This window comes from Radiomyces spectabilis (genome assembly GCF_025331425.1).
Source record: "Radiomyces spectabilis strain NRRL 2753 chromosome Unknown BYT42scaffold_15, whole genome shotgun sequence".
NCBI lineage: Eukaryota > Fungi > Mucoromycota > Mucoromycetes > Mucorales > Radiomycetaceae > Radiomyces > Radiomyces spectabilis.
Genome location: NW_026251940.1, coordinates 278,428 through 298,545, shown reverse-complemented (window position 1 = coordinate 298,545; position 20,118 = coordinate 278,428). Strand labels below are relative to the sequence as shown.

Genomic DNA, 20,118 nt, shown 5'->3' with positions numbered 1-20,118 from the left:
TTAACCGTTTGGATTGTCGTTTTCTTTTATATTACACTTGATTTAAATCGGTGTCGCATTGTGAGCTCTTTGACTTTTCTCCCAATGTATTCCTCCCCGTCCTTTCTGCACCATCCTTCTTCAATCAACTCGGCTTACGATTTGTGGCATGTTCCTCTGCAGAACGCCATGCAGATACAGCCTTATACCCACGTATCGTATTCGCGTGCCATGGTCAAGCATTGTTTGACGGACAGATATCCGGATCATTCCAATGGCGTCTGGCGTGCCAATACCGAGAATCCACGGTCAAAGTCGAAAGAAATCATCTTGTACAAGACGGAATACTGTCGTAATTGGAGCGAAATGGGATATTGCAGGTAATACACGTGTAACGCACACCACCTTGTCGAAACCGATTTCTTTTTACTCATGCACTGCGTTTGCGACGCCATGATTTAAAAGATACGGGAAAAAATGTCGTTACGCTCATGGTGAAAGCGAATTGAGATCCGTTCCTCGACATAGTCTTTACAAAACGCAAATCTGTCGTGCGTATCATTTGGATGGGGCGTGTCCCTATGGCATTCGATGCACGTTTATCCACGACCGCGAAATGGGACCTGAAACAAAACCAACCCATACTGCAAGAGAATCGGCCATTACCCCACCTCCACCTCCTCCTTCTCCTCACGGCAGCCATCACCAAGGCTTGATGCCTCTGTCACCCTCTCCTTTGCCAGTTTCGCCTATTTGGTCTTCCAAATTGGTCCTGGTGCGGCCGCAGTCTCACAGCCATCCGAATCCGCGGTCGCTTCCTGGAACCACCCTGTCATCCAGCGGCAGCACGGTTAGTAGCCTCAGCAGCCATGGCAGCCGACACAGTACGGCTCCATACGACGAACCAAGGATGGATTCTCTTATTCCCATATCGTATCTCTACTCCCAGCACCATCATGCACCCTTTTCACATGTGGTTCATCCGCTCCCCAACCCATTACCGTTCTCTGCAGCATTGTCCTCTTTCTCTTGATGATTTCAGCCTCCCCTCCACCCTCATACGTACAAATAATTTATTCCATACGACCATATGTTTTCCATTCTTAAATTAAAAAGATTTTCCAACTAGTTTTATCACCTATCAGAGAGTTCATTTTATTGGTATTTACAATTTTATTCTGTTGCTTTTTTCTTTTTTACTGGTGGGTAAAGTCGGGCTTTCTCTTTTCGACAAAAGCGGTCATGCCTTCCTTTTGGTCAGCCTAAAAAAAAAGAGATGATGTGGGGAATGAGGATTTCCTGTTTTGTACTTTGTTTTTCATAATCTCTCACTACGTACCGTGCCAAAGAGAGCCTGGAACAGAATACGTTCCCAACGCAAGCCGGAAGAAAGAGGAACCTCGAACGCTATTGCAACGAGTCAGCAAGAGACCCAAACATGATATTTTTCTTTTGAATAGGCTTACATTTGTTGATAAGTTCCTTGGCCATTTGAACCGAGGGCTGGCTCATCTTGGCAATGGTTTCGGCCGTCTTGACAGCTTCATCAACAAGTTGATCGGCAGGCAATACCTTGCTCACCAAACCTAGAGTTCCCCATATCAGCCGTCTGAGGCAAAACAACCATGATCATCGAATGATGTTGATAAAAATTAAAAATCGAGCTTACCCAATCCAAGAGCTTCATTGGCATTGAGGTTCACGGAACCAGTCAATACCATTTCCATGGCCTTGGACTTGCCAACGGCCTTGACAAGACGCTGAGTACCACCGGCACCAGGGATGACGCCCAATTTAATCTCAGGTTGACCAAACACGGCTTTTTCGCCAGCATAAATAATCTGAATTCCTCTAATCAGTACACATGCACCGAGTCAACCCTCCAAAAAAATGTCACTTACGTCGCACATCATGGCCAATTCACAACCACCTCCAAGCTACAAAAGAACACACTTGTTAGAGGGATACAGTACACACGGGATACACGTTCATTTCAACTTACAGCGTAGCCGTTGACGGCGGCGATAATGGGCTTCTTGATGTTGGTCATGTCAGCCCAGTGACCCAAAAAGTCAGTCTTGTAAGTTTCCATGAAAGCTTTATCCTTCATTTCCTTGATATCAGCACCAGCTATAAATAACAGTTGAACAAGGAGAAAGAATGAGCCAAACCGCCCAATGAATAGAATGCATCACGCGTCTTTTTCAACCATGATAATATTTTTATCTTTACCTGCAAAGGCTTTCTCGGAACCAGTAATGACAATGGCACCAATATCGGCGTTGGCATCATAGGAGCGGAGAGCATGGTTGACTTCGACAAACAAGTCATGGCACAATGCGTTCAATGCCTTGGGACGATTCAACGTAATGAGGCCGACCTTGCCACGAGTCTCGGCCATAATGTGGTCGTAAGACTTGTCACCGGCACCACCAGCCACGTCTATTATCGCAAAGAACAAAAGGGTTAACACGGTCAGTGTCTACACGCGACACGGGTTTCACGAGTCTTTACTTTTCAACACGAAGCCAGTGCTGAAGGAACGGACGACATTAGCCTTTTGAGCCGAAAGGGGCTTGACGATGGCAGGGCTGAAAAAGGTTCGGAGCATAATGGGTGATAGCGTGGGAGAAAAAGTTTCTGAAGAAAAAAAGAGAACTAGAGAATAAAAGCAAGACAAGAGATGGGGCGGCTGGATTGCAGCTTATATATTTTTTTATGACTCCTCCATGGAACCGGACTTATATTGCTTTTACTGCTTGATTATTCACATGCTTAAATTTTCGATCTTTTTTTATAAGCCTACTCTTTCCATGTCCCTACTCTCTGTGATAGAGAAGTCCCTTTCTAGGGGCTCGCTTATAAATACATAACAAGACACTCTATGGGAAAGCATGTCCATTAATACTTGATTATGCAAGTGGTTTGATGTTTGGCTCTTCTCACAGGCCATTGACACGCTGAAATTTCCCACGCTTTTCGATGACGGCAAACCGCCTGGAATTTTTTTATTGCCATCCCAACTCTAAATGGCAAGACTGCGTTACGAACGAAAAACCTTGTTGCAGAGTAACATGAACTACCCCTGTCTCTTTTTTCTATCTCAACCCCACTCATCGATAAAGCCAATCTTTTAACCTGATGGCTACACAAGCTCCGTATGTGCAAAGAGCTGGGTGGGCTCTTGCTTGCTGGAAGCATTCTTTCAGAATTCTGCTTATGGCAAAGTGCATGATTGTTGAGACACGGAGAAGATTTCACCTACAAATTGGGACAAACACCGCTGGCCCAGCTCAGATGAACTATATGCATCGAAAGGCCCGACCTAGTGCATTGTCGAGAAAAACAGCTTGTCATTTTGTAAAATAACCCCATTTATAATAACACCTTGATATCGTTTTTCAAGTTACGCATTGAGAATAGCCGAGCCGTTTCTTAAACAAACGCGTTGATATGCGCCCACTTTAACCTTTTCCTCAATTCACATTCTTTGACTGAGGTGATCTTTTGTTATTGATCAAGAGAAAGGCTTCGTATTTTTTGACTGTTGGTTTTATTTTGGCGCTCTTTGACAATGGGATGAATGCATTATTTTTGCTTTCTGGGCCGAATTTGGCACGTCTGTTGATGAAGCGTAGCTTTATAAACATGACAAAAAGGTATAGCTTTTAATGGTTCAATAAACCATTTTTGTGTTTTGTGATGAGACGCAAAAGACTTCCTGACGGATGGCTACTACCATACAAATTTTTAGTTTTCGTTCGAAAGGGCAGCTACCAAAAATATCGACGTAAAAGATTCACACAATATACATAGTCTATCGTCGTGCTTCTTTCAGGCAACGGAATTACTCTGTTGGGCCCATATAATAAGCATGTTTTTTTTAATAGTGGTTCACGAAACCAAAACCGGGATCGTTGAAAATAAAAATATCTTACTAGAGTTGAGTGTGATGTTTTTGTTCTAGCTGAAAAAATGGATATAGCCTTTGCAGACAAGATGGACGGATGAGTCATCATGTTACTTTTCTCTTTTGCAAGCAATGGTATGCATAACTTACCCAGCACCAAGGTACCTGCTCCGGTGATGGTTCCTAATGTGGCACAATGTAAGCATTGGTGCGCTCGCATATCACTTGTTCATGCGTGTTCGTTTTTCCAAAACTTACCGATCATGTATTTAAGAATGGAAAGCTTGATACCATCCATTTGAATCTTGAGCGCCTGAATTTCGCTTTCAATCTTTTCGTCGGTTTGTTTTAATCGTTCATGTTGTTCAATCGTTTCGTCACGTATACGCCCCTTCTCTAAATTCAGATCAAGTCTTACACCGGCATGACTTCTCACCAATTCTTCGTGCAAGGTTTTCTTTAACTTTTCAATATCGGATTTCAGTCGCTCATTGGCCGACTTGACTTCTTCCACATCGCGCTTCTCCATTTGCTGAATCTCGGATTTGAGTCGCTTAAAATCTTCCTTGTAGCGATTGATAGTCTGTTGCAATTCTCCCATCATTAGTTACCTAGCATATATATACAAATCATCTCATTTTATGTATCGAGCTTACTTTGTCCTGCTCAGCTTTGCTCACCAAGTCATTGGTGACATTCAGGGTACTATGGATACACGGTTAATACGTAGCGATCGTCCTGAGCCAACTGGCAGGTTACCTTTCATCCACCACGTCATTTAACGCATTAATGACGGCTCGTGCTTGGTTGGAAGAAAACCCTTCCTTCTCTAATAATCTGGCAAATTGTTCTGCGTCAAAAAACGGCATCGCGGCCTGTATCCGGTGCGTGGATGCACCCGAAGGCACCTTGGTACGTGCGCCACGAGTGAACGATCGCTGCCACGGCGATCGTCTCACTATATAATAAAGAAAGAAGGTGAGCGCGCAAGCCAAGATAACCATCAAGTTATCTTGATTACGTACCCGCAGGGTTCAAACGAGGTAGAGCATTATATACAAGGGACATGTCAAATCCGTGGGCCCGAACAAAATCCCCTTACGAAAACCACCACTTTCAAAAAGGCAACTTCTCTCAATTTGCCTCAGACTTGCATTTGTGCGGTCACATGGAGGAGTAATTTCCTCGAAAATTATATAATTGATGCAACAAAAAACGTATCGATATCACCATTTTCATTCATCGGATTCGTTTACAGTATTCTTATCTCTACGTGACATGGCTTGCAAGCGAAGCGAATCGCCCGCAGAATTTTCTGGTTCACTATTATCCTCCTCCAAGTCATCGCGGTCGGGTACTTGGGTGTATGGATTATCTGGGTAAGGTCGGAATTTGTATCTACATGATTTGGCAAATTAGGCTACTTTTTTTTTCAATGTCAATGGTGTGACCAGCCTGCATTGCTTACCCGATGAATGCATAAAACAGGAGCGTGGCTACTTCATTGACGGCTTCTCCGAGCCACGTTACGTATTGAAAAGGTAAAGACGCTTGTAAAAGCGTGACCAGAATACGCGTAATGTAAATGTAGACCAAGGTCACGATATAAAACGTGGACCAAAGCTTGTACTTGTTCAAGATATCCATTTCTATTCCGTTTCTTAGTAAGGTTGAACGCTGTAGATGAACCGAACCACATTTTATTTTATCGCTTACCTTTATCAGCACTGGTAGCAGCGCCCAAATGCTTGCGAGTTTGCAGAATTGTCCAAAGCACCACACCGCAGGCAGTCAAGTCAATTAAAGGCAGCAGCATGTTCTAGTCCATTTTTTTTCATATGCATTAATCTCTGTCAAACGGTGGATGTATATGACTGTCAATAGATCACCCTACCCAGAAAGACCAATCGGCTGATCCTACTGCTGCCTCGCTACCGATCGCTGACGCCACATTGGCAAGCACTTGCAACGGTACAATGGCCGAAATAACCTTTTTATCCTTGGACGACAGAAAAGGCTTGATAAACATCCAACCCGAGGCAAGCAACACTATGGAAATTATTGATACTCTGTTATTGCACGCTTAAAGATAATACGATGTTGTTTTGTTTACCAAGGATCAAAATGCTCAAAATGCCCTTGACGCTATCAGAATTTAAAATGAATATATTATTCTCTCCAAAATGCATATATCATACGTACCTTGCAAATAAATAAAATCCAATACGCCAGCCTTCCGATAACACGCCGATTTTCATGTAGTGGTATTTAGCCTAACAAAAATACAATGAGAAATCCCCTTTTTTTTCAACACCAGCAGAAACACAACTTACTGATTGAAGTGCTTTGTTGATGAAAATAAAAATAATGAGCAATAACCTAGATGACGATGATAATTCAGTCACATTGCCGATCACAATTGTCCTATGGAAAGTTTTATTACATGAGCCAATGTGCACGAAAGACCTTGGTATCTTGACGAAAGGTGAGAAGCGAGAACCAGTAACCGGCGACAAGGATATAGGCCACGCAAGCAACCGCATACACGGTTGGAAGAGGTGAGTCTCCCGCAGACAAGTGATTGTTGTTTGGGTTGATAAGCTCGGTGCTCAGCTACAAATGATTCGTCTTTTGTTACGTCTGCCACACTTCAACTCGCTATCCGTGCACTCACTCGTAACGAAGCAGTAGAACCCTCTTTGCAGTTGATAAACAAAACTTCCCACAGTCCTTCTTCGGACGAATCGACCGTCACTTGTGTCTGCCATCTAATCGTCTTTGAAATCAATCGATCTGGTTTTTAAGCTCATTTCCTCGGTTCTTCAACTCACGGCATGGTCCAAGGAGATGCCAACTCTTCGACAATAGCGGCGCCATCGTCGAGTTCGTCTTTAATAAACTTGTTATCCAAAAAGCAGTTGTGGAAAGCTGGGGTTTCTGTGCTCTCGTCGGCTGGCATGACATTGGCAGAGGCGAATCGATCTTTGACAACATTGCCTTTACGGATATAGAAAGCGACGATGCCGGGGGCTGTAGGGTGCGAAAGCTTTGGAACAACACAAAGTGTGAGCGTGCATGAGTTCGAACGAGCACAGGAGTCACTGGCTTACGCGAAAATCATCGAGCTTGAGGGTGAGTTGACCGCCTGCTAGAAAGCCAAACGAGGCTACTTCAATAGCTTTGCGGTCGTCGCCTTTAAGAACAAGCTCGGGACTAGCCCATGCCAACGAAATAAGGTATGTGAACAGGACCCAAAAAAGCCCTCTCATGATACTGCCGCAAACAAAGAAAGTACACAACAAGCCTTTTTTTTGCATGAGCGGCATTTTTCTTGCCAAAAAAAGGTGACCCAGAAGCCTCAAGGTTCGATGGTTCGGTTGGCGGCGTTTCAATTTCTCCACTCCCAAGTGTCTCTTTGTTCCCAGGAACAAAGCGAGCTTTATTTAAAGACGTAAAGACGCCTCTTGTGTGATCACCTCATACGGACATTTTCGATAACATGATTCCACATTAAGAACATGACCAGATTCGATACACGTAAAACATTGACCTCCTTACAACTCAAGTTGATTTGAGCTCACAACTCAAGCTGATAAAATGGAATAGATCGGACCTGGCGAAGTGAGAAAACGAGCGATTAAAGTCCGGTTGAACTAAAAACTTTATGAAATAAGCAATGGCGATAAAACAATTTTACAAGATGAAAACACAATAATAAGAAGGGAAAAAGAGGGGTATAGATACAAAACACACACAACAAAGGAAAATACGATCAGATAATGATATGTAAAGAAAAAAAATAAAAGGAAGCAGACACACATGACTTGGCGTGTCAGTTTTTTTTTTCTTTTCTAAAAAGGGCGATGCGCAGGCTGTGGACTGTAATGGGAAGGTTCCGGCATGGGCATGGGTGTATAGGTGTTTTCGTGTGGATTGCTTGTCACCATGGGCGGTTCCGGTGTATGCGCTTGATGACGGTACTCGTCATAAGCGTAATCGATTTGTTCCGGCATCGGGGTGACAGCGTGATGAGGTAAACCGGCGGGTTCTTGATAGTAGGCCGGCTGAACGGGTGGATCGTACGGTGACTCGAAAGGAGACGCTTCGTGCATAGGTGGAGGCGAGACATTGTTCAGTGGACGAGCCTGATCCAGCGATTGAGGGCGAACATTGACGTGGGCATCGTCTTCTTCGTAATAGCCCGGATGCGCGGTCTGGTACTGGCCATTTTCCACATCGTTGGCCATACCCAGCGCCGCTTGCTTGTTCATCTCGTGAGTGCGGAGATTCTTTTGGATCAGCTGCTTTTCATTCCAGAAAATAATCAACGTGCAAATAAGTGTTGCCACCCATAACAAACAAGTAATCCACGTAAATCCAGCCGCTGCTTTCGCCAAATTACACTATTCAAATCGTGAGTCACCCTTGCGCCTTCATAGAATCGACGTTTACAAAATCCCCTACCTGTGTTGTCCATGCACTGGTGTAGTCGTTGCCATAGTTCTCTTGCATTTCACCGTCAAAGTTACAATGGTCAGGATTGTTGGCATGCACTGTAATCGCGATACCGGCCGTTCCCCAGAGAACGGAATAGAAACTTGTGAAGATCATGTTGGTACGGGGCTTGAGACAAAACTTGCCAAGCTTCTTGAACTTGTTCTTGCGATCGTACATCCAAGGGAAGTAAATCAGAATAATGGGTATGGCAATACTGATAATAGCCACAAACAGAGTATAGTTTGGTCCCGGTTGACTTCCGCCCTAAAAAACACAGATACACACACGCACTTAGCCACCGTGTTCCCTTCCCAACTTATTTTCCCACTGTTCTGAATGACTTACATAAAATCTGGACTCTGTAGAGATGATAGGTGCCACCATACAAATGGTCATGAAAGTGGTAATCACTTGAGAGATATGAAGCCACACTTTGGCTGTGCCGAGGTGTGGCATGTTTTCAGGCACAGAAATAGGCAGTTCAAAGTTCAAAGAACGGCCCATCGTTGGTAAATAAGAGTAGGTATGAAAAAGAAAGACAAGTGGAACAGATAAGAGAAGACCTGAAAGAAATGAAGAAGAGAAAAGAAAAAGAGTCAAAACACAAAAGAATATAGACGCCAAAGAAAAAGGAAAAAAGAAAAAAAAAAAGCCAAGCTGACTGACAAGCCCCATTTGGATTTGGATATCAACACAATCGTCATTTCTCGGATCTTGTGCACCCTTTTTGCAAACTACTGCCAATGGTTTTTCACCAATGACGATGCATCTCGGCTTTCTGTTTGTTATGAAAGACGCCCATTCCAAAAATAGCCATCAAATAAAATGCGTTCCCGCCGCAAGTGCCGTTGCACAAAACCTTGGCATCATTCAAGGCATTCCGAAGTTATTGTCAAGAGCCGTTGCTGAACAATACCGCACCAGCGTTTCTACGTCGCTTGCCAACATCAGCATAGACAAATATCGCCCTTGGCAAGCTTTGATATGACTGCGAATACGGTTTACCAATGTCGGTTGAGTTCCCAACCTGTGTTATCCGATCCAATGAGACTTTTTTTTCTCCCTTTGGTACCATGTGCGGATAAGCCACAGTTACTCATAAAGATCGCCTCCATGTTAAAGAGATGTGGAGAAGGCAAGTGGACCCTCTGGGTGCCATTATCTGTTGGTGTTGTCGACAAATTGGTACGTTCGCGAGCATGGCGACACCTGTGACATGATCTATTTTTTCTTCCCTCATGAAATGGATGCAATATTTGAAAATGAATGGAGTATGGGAAACACATACGCTATCTCATGAGAGTGTGTGCCAGAAAGAGATTTCGGTAGAGGACGGATCGAAACGAAAAAAGTTTATTTGATCCTACGGAGAAGGGGACTGGCTTTCAGTGGGGGTTCTTTTCCGCGGTGTTCAAACTTACCATAGCAACCGACCGCTTGGCGGGGTTTTAAAAATCCTGCTGAAATAGTGGACTATCTATTTTGTTTTTTTCTTTCTCTTCTGAGCACTTCACCGCACAGCCGTTCGCTTCCTGTCAGGTTGCAGCAAGACCATTGCAGTTTTTTCGAAAGAACACCTTTTTTTTGAGCAACCTTTTCGTGGCATACCCTTTTTATTTTGCATACTATGGCTGACAATTCCATCAAGATCTTCACTGGCAATTCGCATCCTGAACTTGCCAAGTTGGTGGCCAACCGTATTGGTATTGACTTGGCCAAGGTCGTGGTGGCCAAGTACTCCAACCAGGAGACCTCTGTGACGATTGGCGAGTCGGTGCGTGATGAAGACGTATTCATTATTCAGTCGGGTTGCGGTGAAATCAATGATAATTTGATGGAACTCTTGATTATGATCAATGCCTGCAAAACCGCCTCGGCTCGTCGTATCACCGCCGTGATTCCTTGCTTCCCCTATGCTCGTCAGGATAAGAAGGATAAGAGCCGTGCTCCCATCACTGCCAAATTGACGGCCAATATGTTGACCGTGGCCGGAGCCGATCATGTTATCACCATGGATCTTCACGCTTCCCAAATTCAAGGTTTCTTCAACATTCCTGTCGATAACCTCTACTGCGAACCACCCATGATCAAGTATATTTGCACCAAGATCGATAACTGGAAGAATGCCATTATTGTTTCTCCCGATGCTGGTGGTGCCAAACGGTAATGGATACTTGGATAATGGGCGGGGAAAGCCATGAACTGACCGGGTTTCTTTTTATTACAGAGCTACTTCCATTGCTGATCGTTTAAACCTTGATTTTGCTTTGATTCACAAGGAGAGAAAGAAGGCCAACGAGGTGTCTCGTATGGTGTTGGTGGGTGATGTACGGGATAAGATTGCTATTTTGGTGGATGATATGGCCGATACCTGTGGTACTCTTGGACTGGCGGCCAAGACATTGGTTGAAAATGGCGCCGAGAAGGTCTATGCTATTGTGGCTCACGGTATCCTGTCCGGCAAGGCGATCAAGGTTATCAATGAATCGGTCATTGAAAAGCTGGTTGTTACCAACACCATTCCTCATGAAGATAAAATGGCGATATGTCCCAAGCTTGATATCATTGATATTTCTCCCACTTTGGCAGAAGCCATTCGAAGGTAAGTCTGAGATCCCATATTTGACTCTTTGTGAATCAGTTTTTTTGATTTTTATTCTTTTTTATTCAGAACTCACAATGGCGAATCTGTTTCCTATCTCTTTTCTCACGTTCCGGAGTAAAAGCATGACATTGTCATCATCTTGTTTTTTTCTTCATTTTTTTTTCATAGAGAATTTTTGCACTTTATAACTTTTTTCATTCAAACTCAAAGAAAATAAAAAAAAGCTAGTCATTCCCTGTTTCGAGAGTCTGAGGAATTTTCGATCTACCGCAGCTAAGCCAGCAAAGGATTCACCGTCCAATGCAAGTCACACGGAATCTCCCCTCTTTTTTTTTGTGCAGCAAGCATTTTTTTTCGACAAAGCATAATCCCGTTATTGCAGCTTAAAGCCTATTTATCGAATTACTTGCCATGGCGAAAGCACAAAAATCAAACAAGACGGCGTTGAAGAAAAAGACGGACCAAAAGCCCAAGAATGATAAACCTGCCAAGGTGATCAAAGGAACAGAAAAGCCTGGCAAAAAGGGCAAAGCAGGTGCGTTATATATAAAGCGATCCGGCTGAGTTTGGTACCCGCCCATCGATGAGTGTACTCACCATGCCTCATTCTTATATTAGCTGCAAAGAAGGATGCTTCCAAGGATAAAGCGTAAGTGTGAACCCTCAATTGATCCATCTACTCTCCGAGATTAACCCATTATTCCTTGGTCATTTTACAGTGTAGCTTCCATGTCCGTTGAAGATTTCTTTAGTGGCGGTTTCGAGAATCTCTCTTCGGACGAGGAGACCCAAGACATTGTCATGGAGGAATCGGCCGGTTCAGACGATGACATGAAGAAAAAGACCGTGAACAAAAAGGAGAAAAAAAAGACGGCCAAATCAAAGAAATCAAAAAAGCTCACGCAACCCGAGAAAATGGAAACCGACAGTGACGAAGAATTGGATGATGTCGAGGTGCCTCTGAACGAGGAGGAAGAGGACGATATGCTTGCTGGTCTGGATGTGGAGGAAACCAAGGACTCTGACGTTGAATTGGAAGACAGTGATAACGATGAGGAGGAAAAGGAGGAAGAGGAAGACCAAGACAGCAGCGAGGACGACGACGCTGAGGCTGGTGATGACAAGCAAAAGTTGAAAAAAGATGCCGCCAGACATAAAAAGGAATTGGAGATGCTCAAGGAACGCGATCCCGAGTTTTTCAAATTTCTCGAAAAGGAGGATGGCGATTTGCTGGATTTTGATCTTTCGGAAGACGAAGACGTGGAAGGCAATGAGGACGAAGCACTGGAGGGAGATGAAAATCAAGAAGGCTTGGAAGCATTTGATAGTGACGAGGAAAGTGACGTGTCCGAGGCGGAAGAAGAGCGAACGTCTGGCGAACTGCCTGTGGTCACGATGGCCATGGTCAACGAATGGATCAAGGAAGTGGAGCAAAGCAACAATTTGCGCGTCATGAAGAAGCTGTTTGCTGCCTTCAAGTCGGCAGCGAGAATGTCGGATGAGGAACAGGAAGAAACCGCCAACTATGCATGCAAGATTGTTGACCCAAATGGTACCTATTTCTTTGATCTGTCTCAGGTCGTCTAAATGAAAGGATAAATGGAAGCTAATTTTCTTGGTTTTTGATTTTTTCCAGTCTTTAGCCGAGTCATTACGGCGACACTCCGTTTAGCCCCTGTGGTGTTTGAGCACAATTTAAAGGGAAAGAAGGAGAATACGGTGCCGATGCAGTCGTCTCGATGGATCTATATAAAGTCGACGGTCAAATCATATCTGAACAACGTGCTTCACCTGTTGAAGAATTTGACCGACAGCAACATGTTATGTTTGGCGATTCGAGAAGCCGAAAAATGCACACAGTATTGGGCGTGTTTCCCTCGGTCCGCCAAGGAGTACATCAAGGTGATGCTCAATTTATGGTCCAGCTTCACTTCCTCGGATACCGTGCGTATTCAGAGTTTCCTTGCCATTCGATCTTTGGCACTCGTGCCCGTTCGCGTGCAGAAAAATTCATCGGAAACCTATTTGGATATCTGTCTCAAGAATACTTATCTGACGTTTGTACGAAACTGCAAAACCACCAATGCCCACACCCTGCCGGCAATCAACTTGATGCGAAATTTGGCCGTGGAATTATTTGGCATCAACCAGCAACTCAGTTACCAGCAAGCTTTTGTATATATCCGACAATTGGCTATCCATTTACGTGGAGCCATGCAGCTCAAAACATCGGTAAGTGGATCTGAAATGGCATCGACTGCATCAATAGAAAATATCCCATGCTGATCCATGCTGTGTGTATGATTTAGGCGAGTTATCAATCTGTTTACAATTGGCAGTATATTCACTGCATCGATTTTTGGGCCAATGTATTGGCCAGACACTGCCAAGTCATTGATGGACAAGAAGAGTCTGCTTTACAGCCGCTTATCTACCCTTTGGTTCAAGTCGCCTTGGGTACTGTAAGGTAAAAGAAACGAATTCAGAGTCGCAAGCAGTTGGGCGTAAACTTTTTTTAACTGACAAAAACATTGATGCATCACACATAGACTTATTCCTACTGCCCAATACTATCCTGTTCGATTCCATATTCTGCGCTCCCTGATTCCGTTGGCTTCATCCGCGGGTGCGTTTATTCCGTTGGCACCTTACATTCTTGAAGTATTTGAGAGTGCCGAAGTAAAGAACAAGGCGAAACCATCGACGCAGAAGCCTTTGGAGTGGAACGTTTACATCAAAGCACCGAAACAGTACTTGCATGGTTTGGTTTATCAGGTACCTCATCAATCATCCTCATCGAAAAAAAAATGACTGTTATTGAAACATGGAACCCCTTTTTACATAGACGGGTATTTTGGAACAAGTGGACGAATGTCTCAATGCTTATTTCAAAGCATGTCAACATCACATTGCATTCCCTGAAACTGTTATTCCTGCTATTGTCACGGTATGAAAAGAGAAAGAGAGAGGTTTTTGACGGGATCATCGATTGATGTGTTTTCTTTTTGAATAGATCAAGCGATTTGTGAAACGAACAAAGAACATCAAGGCGGCAAAGAAGTTGCATCATACCGCCCAAAAGGTAAAACTATCAAAGATAGAAAAATCAAGAGGATAAAGTTGTACTCAACCTGGACCAATTTTTCTAGCTGGAAGCCAAATCCAAATTCATCTTACTGCAGCGATCCAAGATCGATTTTGCCCCAGTAGACGACGCCAAAGTGACGCATTTCATGGCCGATATGAAACAGAAACTGCAATAAATAGATCCTACATCATGTGAATATCATCCATCATCATGGTTTACCACAATCATAGAGCTATAATACTACATGTAAAAAAATTATAAATATAGCGCAATGCATTTCATTGAACTTCTTCAATGTGGGGAAGAAAAGTGAATATTCAGGATGCAAAAAGGGAAGAATAGTGAATAGAGGGGCGAATGGATGGAAAAAAGAAAGTCATCAGTGAAAATATGTAGTTACAAAAGAGGTTGTCATGTTCGAGTCTATAATCGAGTCAATAAACTCAATGCGTCTTCCATATCGTTTTGAGTTTTCTCATATTCTCGCTGGGCCGCTTCCAACTGTAAAGACTGTCTGGCCGCATCAGTCACTGGTCTTTTTTTTTTTAGCCATTGCAACAAGATTGTACACAACTCACCTTGGATGATGCTCGGTCTTTGGTCAGTTTTACTTTGGCTTTGGGTTGAAGATCTTGGATCAGATCATCCAAATGTTCGGTCAACTCGGCATCCTTGATCTTTTTGGACTTGACAGCGTTTTTGGACTTTTTCGTCGAGGTTGTCGGATTACTGGGTTTTCTCTTTTTATCGTTGGCTCTGGTGCGGGTATAAGGAGTGGTAGATTTGGACGATTGGTCCCGTCTGGCTTTTGGCATGGTGTAGAGATCGAAACAAACTTTGTTGGTTCTGGCATGATTTTAGGGGAAATCGAAAAAAAAGCCCATGGACGGCATAATTAGCACGTCACAACGATCAGCATAAAAATGGCAATTCGACCGCCAAGTCAGACAGACCGTGTTGCCCTTTTCAGTATGAGTTCAGACGGATTACTTTGGAACGACACGCATACTGTCAATTCACGACACGAGTACTGCTACTGCGGTCACGATAGAAATCTCCTAGAGGTTTCGTTGCAATGTCGATGTAAGCATCAAAAAAAGTTCCACTTGGACTTTTCAAGACCGTTCAAGCGCCTGACATGCATCAGTTTGTAGAAACTGGTTCCATGCGGAATGCACATCGGTAGCCAATCCACCGGATCTGCTGTTTGTGACCAACTATGTCTTTGTGTGTCATAACTGCAGTGATACACATATGGAAACTTTTGAACGCACCACTGCCGGATGGAAAGATATATGCTCTACCACCATTGCCAACCTAATTTTGGAAGAATTGCTGTGCCGAGTCAAGAATGAACGTGAATTATTTGATACAAAAAACGCCGATTTGATGGAAAAATGGCATCCAGAACAGTACTACTTTAACAAGAAAGAAATTATTCCCTATGTCGATAAACACTGGAAAAGTATCTGTACAGAACGCGCACGCACCACTACTTGGTAAAAGTTGCTGCATGATCCACTGGAACTGATTCGTGCGGGTTTTGTCCGATTTGCTGATGGATTTTTATATTTGTATAGGTGGGCCACCCTGGGAAGCTGTCTGTACTCTTCCAAGGATACCTTTATTGCGCGTGATGAACGTCAGCGATCGGCCGCTTCCGATTTCTGTCTGGTGGACGCGAACCTTTGGCATATCCGACCGAGCGTGGCCCAGGTAAGGTTCTCAATGCCCGCCGCGCGAGCAGACCTTCCAAAATGAATGGCAAAATGAATGGACGTTAATTGGAAAGAGGGGCGTTACAATAGACAGGAAAGGCGCCCACGGCGGTTCCTCGAGCGCCACGCGAAAAACGAAAATCCGACATGGATGTCCCCCCTTCATCTGCGAGTAGTTCACGACCCCCGTCCCGTTCAGATGTCAAATGGCGTGCCATCACGCCCACCACACCCTCCCCACGATCTTCTTCTCCCATCCTGAACCCTCACACCATTCCTGCCGTATTCCCAAGTTCAGGCGGTACCGCCGATCACCCATTCAACCGCTTTGGATTCAAATACAAGCCATGTGAACCTTCTATATTGCCGCTGGTGGCGTACCAGCAGGCGGAAAATATCTTGGGAGGATGCACACTGAGTCCTACGGATAAAAGTTCGTATGTCTCGGTCACTCAGGACGGACTGACCGTTACCACCGAAAAGGGATTTCGCATGTGTCGCGCCAACGTCGGTGTCAAGGAAGGTAATTGGTATTGGGAAGCCATTGTACAGAATGCCAAAGGAAAAGCAGGCTCCGATGGTCCTCACGTCCGGATAGGATGGGCACGCCGCGAAGGTAAGCCTTTTTTTTTTTTTTAGCATGGAAATGAAGTCGAATTGTTCATATAGTAATGATCCTTTCAGCCTGTCTAAATGCACCGGTGGGTTATGATGCCTACGGCTATGGTTATCGGGACATGACAGGAGACAAACTGTTTTGCTCTCGACCGGAACCATTTGGTGAACCTTTTGAAACAGGCGATGTGATTGGATTATACATCTCGCTCCCTCGGAAATCACAGAAACCTTTTAAGAGTCCCACCCGTCGACGCATTCCCATCGCTTACAAAGACAACCTGTGGTTCGAAGAAAAAGACTTTCGTCAAAGTAAAGAACTGGAAGCTTTGGCAGATCCGTACCAGAAAAAAGAGGACGTGGATGCTTATGAACCACAAACGCTCCCTGGATCTTACATTGCCGTCTACAAGAATGGGGTCTACCTCGGTGTCATGTTTAAGGATTTAATTGATTACGAAGATTTCGGTCGGTTACCGGAAATGGTGATGGCAAGGCGAAACAAGAAACGGAGAAAACATAAACGAGATAATAATGGAACCCAACGCATGCGGATGGAAGAAGACGAGTTTGACGGCGTACGGCATCAGCAGTGGACTGAGGATCCTCCCCTAGAGGACGACGGCACGCTCGGTTACTATCCTGCTGTGAGTGTATTTAAAGGCGGCATGGTCACGTGCAATTTTGGTCCTGATTTCCAGTACCCACCGACCCAGTCGGAACCTTGGAAACCCATGAGCCAACGATACAGCGAATACATGGCTGAGGAGTGTGTCTGGGACCTGGTAGATGAAGTGTCAAAATCTTTCCGCCGATCTGAACGAATATAAATCAGAGCTTATTCGATTGACCAATCAAATCTCTTGTCAGAAATTTTTTTTTGATCTTTGTTCCTTGTTTTTTGAAACTTCTATTTTTCTTTTTTTTTTTTTTAACTGTCTTCCAAAAAAAAAAGATACACTTCTTTTTTACCCGCATTTCGACATGTCTGAACAGGAAGCCGCCGCTAAGCTTTATGAAGATCCCGTTACCAAGGAGATGATCTCCAAGTCGTAAGTATCGCTCATGTGAAAAATGGGGCAGTGAAGGGTAGTGTTCCTGTGTGTTGTGTGTTTTTATTTTGGTCGGTCTTTTTTTTTTTTTTTTATATGGATGATGACTCAATTTTTTGTTCTTTTATAGGGAGCTCAAGCGCCGTGCCAAGCTTCGTGAAAAGGAAGCTGCCAAGGCTGCCAAGGCCGCTGCTGAACCTGCCAAGCCCAAGGCCGCCGCCAAGAATGAAGAAGAGGGTGAAGAAGAATTGAACCCCAACGTAAGTCGGGAATCGTTAAATGTGTCAAATGGGAGGAAAACATTAGCTGACCAAAATGAGGATACCCTTAGCAATACTTTGAATTGCGCAGCAAGGCCATTCGTCAACTTCGTGAGACCGAATCGCCCAATCCTTACCCTCACAAGTTCCAAGTCAGCATGAGCCTTCCCGAGTTCATTGAAAAGTTCTCCAAGTTGGAGGTCGGTGAGCGTTTGGACGATCAAGAAATCACGGTGGCCGGTCGTGTGCACAACAAGCGTGCTTCCGGTGCCAAGCTCCGTTTCTACGATTTGCACGGTGATGGTGTGAAGATTCAAATCATGGCTTCCGCTCAGGACCATGAAGGCGATTACGCTCAAATCCACAACTTGTTGCGTCGTGGTGATATTGTGGGTGTGCGTGGTGTGCCCGGTAAGACCAAGCGTGGTGAATTGTCCATTTTCCCCAAGGACATCCAGTTGTTGTCGCCTTGTTTGCGCATGTTGCCCAAGGCCAACTATGGTTTCAAGGATCAGGAACTCCGTTACCGTCAACGTTACCTCGATTTGATCATGAACAACTTTGTTCGTGACAAGTTCATTACCCGTTCCAAGATCATCACTTATTTGCGCAAGTTCTTGGACGACCAAGGTTTCTTGGAAGTCGAAACTCCCATGATGAACCAGATTGCCGGTGGTGCGACGGCCAAGCCTTTCATTACCCATCACAACGATTTGAAGTTGGACATGTTCATGCGTATCGCTCCTGAATTATACCTCAAGATGTTGACCGTCGGTGGTCTTGATCGTGTGTATGAAATCGGTCGTCAGTTCCGTAACGAAGGCATCGATTTGACTCACAACCCTGAATTCACCACCTGTGAGTTCTACATGGCCTATGCTGATATGCACGATTTGATGGAAATGACCGAAGAGTTGCTCTCTGGTATGGTCAAGTCTTTGTTCGGCACTTACAAGATCCAATACCATCCTCAAGGTCCCGATGCTCCCGCTTTGGACATCGATTTCACTCCCCCCTTCAAGCGTCTCGACATGATCGGTACCTTGGAAGAGAAGCTCAACGTCAAGTTCCCTCCGGGTGATCAATTGCACACCGAGGAAACCAACAAGTTCTTGTCGGATCTCTGCATCAAGAACAACGTCGAATGTTCCGCACCCAGAACCAATGCCCGTATGTTGGACAAGGTAAGTTTCCCCCTCCCCTGAAGCTCGGGAATCCCAGAACTCCCAATGTATAACTGCGTTACTTACTGATTTTGTTATCTTTTTTCTTTGACAGCTTGTGGGTGAATACATTGAAGTCAGCTGCATTTCGCCTACTTTCATTACGGGCCATCCCATGATGATGTCTCCTTTGGCCAAGAAGCACCGTGAGAGAGCTGGTCTCTGCGAGCGCTTTGAATTGTTCGTGGCTACCAAAGAAGTGTGCAATGCCTACACCGAATTGAACGATCCTTTCGATCAGCGTGAACGTTTCGCACAGCAGGCCAAGGATAAGGATGCTGGTGATGATGAAGCCCAAGTGATTGACGAGAACTTCTGTCAAGCCCTCGAATATGGTCTTCCTCCCACTGGTGGCTGGGGTATGGGTATCGATCGTCTTACCATGTTCCTCACCAACAGCAACAACATCAAGGTAAGCTTTCAAAAATTGTGATTTTGATTTTTTGCTTTAGCATCTCTTAACGTTCTTTTTTTTTTTCAAATTTTCAGGAGGTGTTGCTGTTCCCTGCTATGAAGCCCGAAGAGAACAATTAAATCCATAATTTTCTTTTTTTTTTTCATTCATCATCAAAGAAAAAAAGAGTTACTTTTTAACTAATACAAGAAAAAAAAAGGTTCAACTCTACAACAAAGAAATGATAGATTCCAAGCAATCGCTTTATTCATTTGTCAAATCATAAAAAGAAAAATCTTTTTTAATCTTACTTTTTTATGTGCTTTTTGTACATCATACATCGAATTTATTAATGGAATCAATGGATGTGTGAGCGCTTGCGTGGCGTGGCGTGGCGCGGCGCGGCGTAGTGCAGATAAATACGTGTATGTGTGCAAAATAACTGTTTTTAGCAATTGTTGATGCATTAGAAAGTCCGTCCAAAGCTTGATGGGAGGTTATTATTTTCGCTTGGCCATAACAATTAACCAAAATCGGGCAAAAGAATCCTTTTGTTGCCCTCATTCACTCAAAAGTCTGAAATCTGCCTTGTTGATGAAATACGGTGGATGATAGTACGGAATTGAATAGAACCGTTGGTGAAGGTCCAACTGGAGTGGCTGTTGGGGAAGCGATGGCCGAAAAGGAGGGCAAAAACTTCACTATATCCAGTCCATAAAGTAACAGTTTTCTTCACTTGCTCTTTTTTTTTTATGTATCGCGTGAAGCACGCGATGG

The 20,118-nt window shown here is 44.2% G+C and overlaps 9 protein-coding genes across 9 annotated transcripts; 5 read left to right on the top strand and 4 right to left on the bottom strand.

Moving 5' to 3' along the window:
• Positions 1–210: 210 nt before the first annotated feature.
• Positions 211–1,012, top strand: BYT42DRAFT_504494 (uncharacterized protein; the record flags this gene model as incomplete). Its single annotated transcript, XM_051564974.1, has 2 exons — positions 211–359; positions 445–1,012. 2 exons carry the CDS (start codon positions 211–213, stop codon positions 1,010–1,012), a joined length of 717 nt encoding a protein of 238 aa, XP_051419070.1.
• Positions 1,013–1,154: 142 nt separating this feature from the next.
• Positions 1,155–2,735, bottom strand: BYT42DRAFT_130632 (ClpP/crotonase-like domain-containing protein). Its single transcript, XM_051562190.1, has 7 exons — positions 2,494–2,735; positions 2,212–2,430; positions 1,982–2,109; positions 1,881–1,916; positions 1,649–1,820; positions 1,446–1,565; positions 1,155–1,386 (listed from the first exon to the last, which is right to left on the bottom strand). Exons 1-7 carry the CDS (start codon positions 2,588–2,590, stop codon positions 1,298–1,300), a joined length of 861 nt encoding a protein of 286 aa, XP_051419069.1. The 5' UTR covers positions 2,591–2,735; the 3' UTR covers positions 1,155–1,297.
• Positions 2,736–3,942: 1,207 nt separating this feature from the next.
• On the bottom strand, positions 3,943–4,957 carry BYT42DRAFT_617974 (uncharacterized protein; the record flags this gene model as incomplete). Its single annotated transcript, XM_051572229.1, has 6 exons — positions 3,943–3,965; positions 4,040–4,072; positions 4,148–4,472; positions 4,546–4,594; positions 4,649–4,847; positions 4,915–4,957. 6 exons carry the CDS (start codon positions 4,955–4,957, stop codon positions 3,943–3,945), a joined length of 672 nt encoding a protein of 223 aa, XP_051419068.1.
• Positions 4,958–5,124: 167 nt separating this feature from the next.
• On the bottom strand, positions 5,125–7,158 carry BYT42DRAFT_617973 (lung seven transmembrane receptor-domain-containing protein; the record flags this gene model as incomplete). The annotated part of the gene is made up of 11 exons (XM_051572228.1): positions 5,125–5,287; positions 5,358–5,538; positions 5,606–5,708; positions 5,784–5,938; positions 6,003–6,034; positions 6,092–6,162; positions 6,223–6,268; positions 6,333–6,502; positions 6,564–6,657; positions 6,721–6,935; positions 7,000–7,158. The coding sequence occupies 11 exons, from the start codon at positions 7,156–7,158 to the stop codon at positions 5,125–5,127; spliced, it is 1,389 nt and encodes a 462-aa protein (XP_051419067.1).
• Positions 7,159–7,938: 780 nt separating this feature from the next.
• BYT42DRAFT_477020 (uncharacterized protein) lies at positions 7,939–8,869 on the bottom strand (the record flags this gene model as incomplete). Its single annotated transcript, XM_051563636.1, has 3 exons — positions 7,939–8,292; positions 8,354–8,650; positions 8,732–8,869. Coding segments are annotated over 3 exons (789 nt in total), but the record flags the coding sequence as incomplete, so codon positions are not given.
• Positions 8,870–10,013: 1,144 nt separating this feature from the next.
• On the top strand, positions 10,014–11,357 carry BYT42DRAFT_522338 (ribose-phosphate pyrophosphokinase 3; the record flags this gene model as incomplete). The annotated part of the gene is made up of 3 exons (XM_051565291.1): positions 10,014–10,549; positions 10,614–10,988; positions 11,058–11,357. The coding sequence occupies 3 exons, from the start codon at positions 10,014–10,016 to the stop codon at positions 11,107–11,109; spliced, it is 963 nt and encodes a 320-aa protein (XP_051419065.1). The 3' UTR covers positions 11,110–11,357.
• Positions 11,265–14,373, top strand: BYT42DRAFT_130503 (Noc2p family-domain-containing protein). The gene is made up of 9 exons (XM_051562189.1): positions 11,265–11,526; positions 11,610–11,640; positions 11,716–12,543; positions 12,628–13,223; positions 13,301–13,458; positions 13,541–13,766; positions 13,837–13,938; positions 14,005–14,073; positions 14,141–14,373. Exons 2-9 carry the CDS (start codon positions 11,622–11,624, stop codon positions 14,252–14,254), a joined length of 2,112 nt encoding a protein of 703 aa, XP_051419064.1. The 5' UTR covers positions 11,265–11,526; positions 11,610–11,621; the 3' UTR covers positions 14,255–14,373.
• Positions 14,374–15,333: 960 nt separating this feature from the next.
• On the top strand, positions 15,334–17,242 carry BYT42DRAFT_504575 (uncharacterized protein; the record flags this gene model as incomplete). The annotated part of the gene is made up of 4 exons (XM_051564979.1): positions 15,334–15,578; positions 15,660–15,786; positions 15,888–16,413; positions 16,482–17,242. The coding sequence occupies 4 exons, from the start codon at positions 15,334–15,336 to the stop codon at positions 17,240–17,242; spliced, it is 1,659 nt and encodes a 552-aa protein (XP_051419063.1).
• Positions 17,243–17,285: 43 nt separating this feature from the next.
• On the top strand, positions 17,286–19,651 carry BYT42DRAFT_586665 (lysyl-tRNA synthetase). The gene is made up of 5 exons (XM_051570088.1): positions 17,286–17,464; positions 17,595–17,724; positions 17,796–18,908; positions 19,003–19,359; positions 19,437–19,651. The coding sequence occupies exons 1-5, from the start codon at positions 17,397–17,399 to the stop codon at positions 19,479–19,481; spliced, it is 1,713 nt and encodes a 570-aa protein (XP_051419062.1). The 5' UTR covers positions 17,286–17,396; the 3' UTR covers positions 19,482–19,651.
• The last annotated feature ends 467 nt before the right edge of the window (positions 19,652–20,118 follow it).